Here is an 8,486-nt window from a genome sequence, read left to right as displayed (position 1 = left end):
TTTGCTAAAATTTTACTCAAGTATAAGTAGGTGTAAAAATCTACTCAAGTAAAAGTAAAAAGTAGCTCATTTAAAAATCAATCAGAGTAAAAGTTAGTTTATAACAGCGGGGGGGGAAATACACATGTTTTTACTTATTTAATATGTAATTTATACTTGATTAAATCGCCATATTATGTGATTTGATGAGGGCACGAAGCAACGGCGCATAACAATATTAGAGACTTTTTTACCGAGTATTGGATGTGATTTAAAATGTAGCAAAGTACAAAACTTCAAATAAAATATGCTTAAAGCTACATTGTGTAACGTTTGTAGTTGTCAAAATTGGTGTTGCCCGTTCACTAACGTGTCCTTTTTTAGTGAATATTGACCACCACCATCAATTTCAAGTGTTCTTATTGGCTTGAAATTTTACATTTGCGCTTGCATGAACTGGGGTAGACTCTCCATAATCATGCGCCATCTTGGAATACGTTAGCCGGTAAGGGACATACAGGCTATACTGCTCGGCCTTTTGCGTTTTTGACTCACAGCTGCTGCTAATGGGTAAGGAAAAACAGAGGACCACACGTGTTCAAACTCCAAATTTCAGTAACAGGAGTCTTATCCTCGCCCAGAAAAAGAAATGGATATTGGAAAGAGCAAGAGGCCGGCATCATCAGAAAAAGAGTGAACAATGGAGCTGCTTCAGACTCACACACCTAATCCCAACTAGCTAATTATCCTTTTTCTTTCCCTATCCTTTCCGTCGTGCCCACTCATGGTGTCTCTGACACGCACTCCAACAACAACGCCTGTTAGACAGCCTTTTGTACACTTTCACTTTTTGAAGCGTCACGGCTAACGTAGCTGCAATACCTACTTTGAACTGCGTGGCGAGAGAGAGTTTGCGATATATGATCTCAACGCTAGATGGGCGAAATTCTTACACAATGTAGCTTTAAGTTGAAGTAACATTTTAAAAACTACTTAAAAAATAGAAATACCCCCAAAGCTACTCATTTACGGTAATGTGTGTAAATGTAATTCATTACTTTCCACCTCTAGTCAAGACCTTGAGTTAAAATTATTTTGTCAATAATTTTTATATTTTTTGAAATGAGAAGACAGCAGTGGTTCGGTGTTTTTGATCAAGTTTGAGGTAATGCCATTTCTATTCAAATAGAAGAACAGAAGAAAAACCTTGTCCTGTACAGGACACCTTACAAATTAAAGCTGCCGTTTTGTAACATGCATTTCAATTACAATACATATCAGATGCACCAAAAATACTTTTGATGTATTTTTGTATATGTTTGTCTCAGGTTGACAGTGTTGACCTTTGCAGTTGGTGTCTCTGTTATAACCAAACAGAGGGAGGTGTAAGCATGTCACAGCATCTACATGGCTGTCTTTCTGGGGTTGTCGGGGTCAAAGGTCATGATCTCCATGTGGATAAGACCTGATGAGATAAAAAAAAAGCAGTTTTATAACAAATCCTGTAAAAGCCCCAAAGTCTAAATTCATTTTAAGAGTATAAGGCACAGAGACAACTTTGGCACTTGTGTATGGCTGGGCGATTTGGACAAATATCAAATCTCACAATATTTATGACTTAATACATGGATATCAGTATTGTGGAGGTATTGTCGGGTTGACTATTAGTGCTTTCCCGAAATATTACCACAATGAGATTTGGATAAATAATCATCAGTAATGTGGATATAATGACTAATTGGGTTAAGGCAAATAACAGAATAGCTAGAACAGCCTGGTATGTTCAGAAAGAATGAATATTTTTTTACATTTTCTTTATTGACATTTTCTATAAAATAAGCATTAACCGTGCACAATGTTGTAACAGAAGACCATGTCATTGTAAACCCCACAAATCTCAACCCAGGCCCGCAAGTTTCCCCCAAACAATCTTAACAAAGAGTATGGGTATGCAGGAGCAGGAGTATGCCTGAGTCGCATGACAAAGGACATAAAGACAGAGGAGTAATTACAGTTGATATCCAAAACGTAAGACAATTTCTAGCCTCATATATCCATTTCGATATAATATTGATAAATTGCCCAGCCCTAAACGTGTGCATTGTAATAACTTACTCTTCCACTCCCCGACAGCAAGATCCAGGTTCTCGAAGGAGTCGTCGTACGGCTCAGAGTCTGGCTCGCTCTCTGGGTCATGATATTCAGCCAGGAAGGGGTGAGACAGACCCTGCTTAACTGTCAGCCTTGTCTCCGGGTCCAGCAGTAACATCCCCTCCAGTATGTCCACAGCTGGAAAACATCATAATATTAAAAGACACGTTTCAATTCTCAACAAAATATATATATTTCTTTTTTCCTCTTCCCACCCGTCACTTGGCCAGTTAAGTCTAAGTTAAATGTCCTATTTATTATATATTAACAACAAAGTGAAAAATGATTTTCATGACTTTCGAAGCATGAGGATAGAGAAAAGGTTGTAAAGTTGTCAAAGAGGTATTAGGTAAACTCAAAATAAGTAATAAATTGTAATATACTGTATTTCAATGATAAAAAAATTAAGGTTCATGTGAAGTGAAGAAGCAGAAGACGTTGAGCGCACCATTTCCATCCATGGATGCAAACACTTCCTTGAAGTTTTTCTTCTTTTGCGGGGGAAGACCCTTCACATAAGATTGTGCCTGGAAAACAGTTAAGGGTGGTTACATTTCATTCTAAAGAATGAGCTTACATAAGGATAGGCAATTAGATATATGTATGTGGAAATACACACCGCCATTACAAGTTGGCCAAAGAAGAAATATCAAAGCTGCAAAGTGCTGATGTTAACACACATAAGAAACTTACATCTTTACTCTGCATCTTCTGGACCAGGGATAGGTCTGGTGTTCCTGTCAGATGGAGGATCCTCTTCAGCTGATCAATACCTAAACAGGCTTGTTAAGGAAGCCTCATAATGCACATCATACACCACATGGGTCTGGCGTCAGAGCAGTCACAAGCATTGATGACATTGTAAATCCTGCCAGATTTTCACTTTGCATACATGACGGTGCGGTACTATATTTCAAAATAAAGCATCTCTTTTTTCTCCTTTGACGTTTTGTAATTGAGTTTTGGTTGTATTTCTGTATCAGATGTAGGAAGTGTGACATAAGGATGGATGTATTCAATTCAATTAAATATGAACATTAACATTAACCCTCTGAGGATAAAAGACGCACCGGCGAGTCCAAGCGATGTTTGACAACACTCGCATTCAATACGCCATTATAATATATCCTTTTAGACATTTATCCACTATTGTATTCATATATCAGGCTACTTTTGTGAACCCGAGGCTTTTGTAAATTCATTTCAAGCACCAAAACAATTAAGTTTAGGTCTGTTTTCACAAGGAAAAAAACGGAAAAAAAACGAACATCAACCTTTCAGCTTTAGGGCCAGATTATCTCTTTACACATTGCTCTGGAACCAGTTTGGGCCTGAAAGCATTGATATGAAACACATGGGGATCACATTATATACAAATACCTTTTTATATACAATATATTTAAAAAAGGCCTTAGACCTCAGTGGGTTAAAGGGGCACTCCGAAGATTTAGTAATGGACTGAACTCATTAAAGACATATTGAATAAGCAGAATGGTTAGAATTGAAGAAGCATAGAATGAGATATCTCCGTTGATCAATTTCACATAACCCCCTTTTCTGGTAAATCCCACGTGTTTTAAACTTCATACCTCCAGTTTTCAATTGAAATCACATTACCAAGCCTGAGCTGAGATAACCATGATGATATAATCACTCATTTCTTTCTAATTCTTCAGAAACGATAACTCAAGGGCCACATAAACTGACCTTCACTTGTAAAATTGGTGGAGTACTTCTAAATTGTACAATGCGGCACCAGTTTTGAAAATGTCCCCTATTTTAAACAATAAAAACACCGGGTGACAGTGTGAGTTTCTAGCTATTATAATTGAGCACACACAGCTTTATTACAACACAGTGTGAGGATACTGTCCTCTCCTGGGAAAAGCACCTGGCCCGTAATCATCTCAGCCAGGATACAGGCAGCTGACCACACATCCACTGGGAGGGAGAGAATTTTAATGACAAAAATGTAATACATCTGCCGTAGCATACTGCAATATTCCGTTATGTTTTAGACAAACTGACTCTTTGTATTCAAGGGAAGGTAATATTCTTACCTGTTTGACTGTAGTGCATCCAGTTGAATATGACCTCTGGTGCTCTGTACCAGCGCGTCACAACATAACCAGTCATTTCACCTTCTGTCTGTCTTGCCAGGCCAAAATCCAGGATCTGGGAATAGTTACAGTTATGGAAGCTGAAGTGATGTACATTCACTTTATAATAACCATCATTATTAAATGGTAATATGATAGTCCCACCAAGAGCCAGGTGCTGTCTGAGGTTTCTGCCTGTTTAAATTAATATTTTCCAAGCCGCTGTGTGTAATTGCTTTTGGCGAAATGGTTAGGTCCTGTAAATCTAAAGCCTGTAGATTGAGAGTGTAACGGTTCAAGAGCAATAGGAGAAAAAACTCTTGTGTACAATAACTTTGCTAATTTGCATATGTAATGTAGAATTTTTTTGCGATTACTCCGGTGGTGTAAAATTGTGTTGTGTATATATTACATACAGGAAACATTTTTGTATTTGTATTGTTGTCTTGTAATGCTTTTTGAATGTGTTGTTTTAATCTTGCAGATCAAGTTTTCCATTTGGGATAATAAAGTATCTGAACTGAATTATGGAGAGTGGTCTGGACCTACTACTAGATAGTACTTTGGGGAAAGTATCCTGACATGATGTCTGTTATTATTTGACACAATGAATAAATTGAATAGAAAATTGCAAATAATGCTTATGATTTATGGTTAAATTGTGTTTTATAAAGCATCAAGAAACATTGATTTTGTCTAAACAACTCTTTTTTTGGTAATCAATAGAAGAGATTAATATTTTATAAATAATAAAATTAATTTTTCTAAATAACATTTATAGATGCTTTAGAAAGTATTTATTAACCAATACAAATGTATAATCATCAACAGTTGTGCCTTTATAATAGCCATCCAAATAAGGTTTATTGGCGGAATACAAATTAATTTTGGTTTACAAACTATTTGGTAATAGGGATGCTAATTTAGATATTTCTTTCCCTGACTGATAGCCTATCCTCCTTAACAGATTATTAACCGTTAATAAGCTGGAAGCGGAGTCCCAGTTCAGGGCTGTTCAATCATCCGGGTATTATGTAAATTAAAGGGTACCATCTAGAGCCACTCCTAAGGCCACGCCTACACTGGTGTAGTGATTGGTCAAAGTGGGCGGGGTCAATTACACATGCATTATAATTACATTAGAGCCATTCCAACACATGTATAAAATGAATATAAATGGGAAGTTAGGGTTAGGGTTCATACTTTAATACTTGAACGCATTCCCATATTTCCTGACGTATCCATAGGGGAGGACGTATCATCATCATGACCTGATCAACATTGTCAGACTTTTAAACTTACCTTTAATTCACAGTTCTCACTCACAGCAAGGTTACCGGGCTTCAGATCCTAAAATGCAACCAAAAGAGTTTTTTTAATAAAACAAAGCCTATTGTGACTTTGCAATAGTTATGGTTAATAATATCTAGTATGCTCATTTGCTTTCTTGCTGTGAGTTAGAATAAAGAGTGATGCCAATCTAATGTCATCAATATGAAGATGCAGTCAGCAGCAGGATAGCTTTGTTAAGCATTAAGAAAACTAGTTTTTTTAATGCTTAACAAAGCTGTCCGGCTATATGTAAGGATGTACTTTATGTACACACACACATCAGCTTAACTCTCAACATGGGAAAGAAAATAAACACAATGTTCAATGAAAAAATGTTAACTATTCCTTTAAGTGAGACCCAAATGATTCAGTAAGTAAAACACCAACCCGATGAACGATCCCTGCAGAATGAATGTACTGTCAAAAAAGGAGAAAATAGATTTAAGCACACAGTAGTACAACACACCTGGACATAGGCTACTGCACATGCACAGAGTGTAGCAGAGCATGCAGACCCACATGGCTTAATGGCTCTCTAAATGGCATGGTGTTGACTTGTGGATTTTAAAAATACACATTACACATCACAAAGTCTCCACCAGCAGCTGATTACGAGGGCTCTGTTTTGTGTGTTCTCCAGCCCTTAGAGCAAATCCAGACTGTTCTCACAGTACGGAAGAGTGCTGAAAGCACACATACACTGGGAAAACATCATGGGATCAAAGAAGTCTGCAGCTTAATTCAAAGACAAAAGGGCATTTATCAGGAGGTGGGCTTGTTTTTCAGTATAAAACGTGCTTTTCCTTTTGTTTCCATTGAGCACTCTTCTTTACACATTGACTAGCATTGCGTGTACAAGCATAAATAAGAGAAAGCAGTCAGTCAGTGAACTGCACTTCATTTAATCTGACCTTGTGCGTTTAAAGCTGCAGTTTGTAACTTAAAAAAATATGTTTTTGTCATATTTGCTGAAACTGTCACTGTATCCCCCCCAGTAGTACATGAGACAGATAATCAGTGGAAAGAAGCATGTTCCTCTTCTTCCTCCTGGTGCTCCTAATGGGATGTGCAAGTTTCCATCGCTCCAACCAATCGGAGCAGAGGAGTCTCAAACCCAGTGTAAATGATCAAACTGTCAAACTAGGCAGCGCTGAATCAATCAATTTTCTTTGTCACATGAAATCACACGAGTTACAATCAAATATGAATTAACATTCTGTTACTGCAGTGCCTATTTCAAGCCTCAACTATTTTCAGATATATATTTTAGTGTAGTGTGTTGCTGTAAAATGAGGAATGTGATTTTCACAGATTATCTGTCTCATGTGTAGTAGTACTGTCAGGATATAGAGTTTTTTTTTTTATAAAAGTTACCAACTGAACCTTTAAAGGGAGAGCAGAATGGGACAAAAGATAAGAGGTCACTACATTGCTCTGCCAAACTTATTTACTTATACAAATGTAGCTTATTTGTACTTTTTGATTATAACTGAAGATAATGTATGATTAGGCATCCTGCACTTAATATTGATAAGCGTTCCTATAGTGTTTAATATAGATACATTATTATATCTAGCCTCATAATCCATAAAGCCACAAGAGACCCCAAAACAGCATTATACGTTTGTGAAGTTCTACAAAACAATTAAGTTTTTTTTCCACATACTTAAAGCACTTATTTAAATGAGCATTGCTTTTTTTCTGTAGCTGGAAGTATAACTTTGATTTACAGTTTTATGACTTTGTTAGCAAGCAGTTACTTATTATATTATAGTTACTTATACAGAGCAACATCTCATTCATTTAAAGTCATGTTTGTGCCAACATATAAGTAATATTATCTAATGTTATTTTACATACACTTACCTTGAGACCCCTTAGAAGCTGGTAGAACAGGTATGTGATGATGCGATCAGTTAATCTCCGCCTCTTCATAATGTGGCCCAGATCCTGGGCTACTAATGGCATTACCATATAACTAGAGAGAGAAAGAAAAGGAGAGGATAGAAAGACTAAATCAACACACAAAGTAGACTGAATGATGTGGGTCTAAAAACTGTTAACGACAAGAGCTCATTGCTATGGTGAGGAAATACAACCGCGCAAACGGACCAAAACAAACAGGAGCCAGCTTGCTCTCACACCTCCTTGCTTGAATTTTTCAAACAGGCACAAACATGCACACAGAGTCTCAACAAGCTGTGGCCACGAACAAGCCGAAGAATGTGGTTCCTGAATCCCTAACTTACAAGGTTTGGAATTTCTCCAGTGTGTAGTCAGGTGTGAAGACGTCAAGGAGGCAGATCACCTTTAAGTAAAAAACACAGTGATGGTGAGGACATTAACATTTAGGGACTGCAGATGTAAACTAGCCTAAGGCTAACTCTGGTACAATGCATGAAATGGCAACATTTTGTTAAAAAAATGTACATGGTGATTATAAATTAAAAAAAACATGCACTGGTAGATTCAGAAATGCCCTCTGGGATGCCTCTACAAAACATGAGAAAGTGCCCTCTAGGGTTTCCAGTTTCAGTAGAGAAAACATGACAACGTGTCCTTGGGTGCCCTTTCAGTACAGAAAACATGATAAAGTGCCCTCTCCAGTTCCCTTCCAGTAAAGAAAACACCATAAAGCCCCACTCTCTAGGGGTCCCAGTGCAGAAAACAATATACAGTGCACTAAGGGTGTAACTTTGGTTTGAGAAGTAAGGGTTGGACACAAAAAAGAGGGTCTGGGGGTCACTGATGGGATTATGGGCTCTTGTCGAATGGTCAATAAAGTTTGGCTTATCCTCCAAATCATCTCGTCTTATTTTTGAGGTTGACCTTTCTAGTTAAATACGTTCTGAACAACTACATGGACATTAGTCAATTAAAGTCTCAACAAAAAGAGAACCTTTTGGCAGGCGTTTGTTCTGGCTG

The 8,486-nt window shown here is 37.4% G+C and overlaps 1 protein-coding gene across 1 annotated transcript in view; it reads right to left on the bottom strand.

The window, feature by feature from the left end:
* Nucleotides 1-733: 733 nt before the first annotated feature.
* The window catches only part of zgc:171775 (STKc_p38 domain-containing protein), a 15,544-nt gene continuing 7,791 nt past the window's right edge, over nt 734-8,486 (bottom strand). The window contains exons 3-12 of the mRNA XM_034875951.1: nt 7,811-7,869; nt 7,428-7,539; nt 5,949-5,978; nt 5,532-5,579; nt 4,191-4,305; nt 4,000-4,071; nt 2,824-2,903; nt 2,579-2,657; nt 2,095-2,268; nt 734-1,444 (exon numbers count right to left, since the gene is read on the bottom strand). Coding sequence (XP_034731842.1) covers nt 1,383-1,444; nt 2,095-2,268; nt 2,579-2,657; nt 2,824-2,903; nt 4,000-4,071; nt 4,191-4,305; nt 5,532-5,579; nt 5,949-5,978; nt 7,428-7,535 — 768 coding nt within the window. The 5' untranslated portion in view covers nt 7,536-7,539; nt 7,811-7,869 and the 3' untranslated portion in view covers nt 734-1,382. The remainder of the gene's footprint in view (nt 1,445-2,094; nt 2,269-2,578; nt 2,658-2,823; nt 2,904-3,999; nt 4,072-4,190; nt 4,306-5,531; nt 5,580-5,948; nt 5,979-7,427; nt 7,540-7,810; nt 7,870-8,486) is intronic.

Source organism: Etheostoma cragini, chromosome 7 (genome assembly GCF_013103735.1).
Source record: "Etheostoma cragini isolate CJK2018 chromosome 7, CSU_Ecrag_1.0, whole genome shotgun sequence".
In the NCBI taxonomy this organism is placed as follows: domain Eukaryota; kingdom Metazoa; phylum Chordata; class Actinopteri; order Perciformes; family Percidae; genus Etheostoma; species Etheostoma cragini.
Note: the sequence above shows the minus strand (reverse complement) of the source record. Positions and strands in the feature narration are given on the sequence as shown.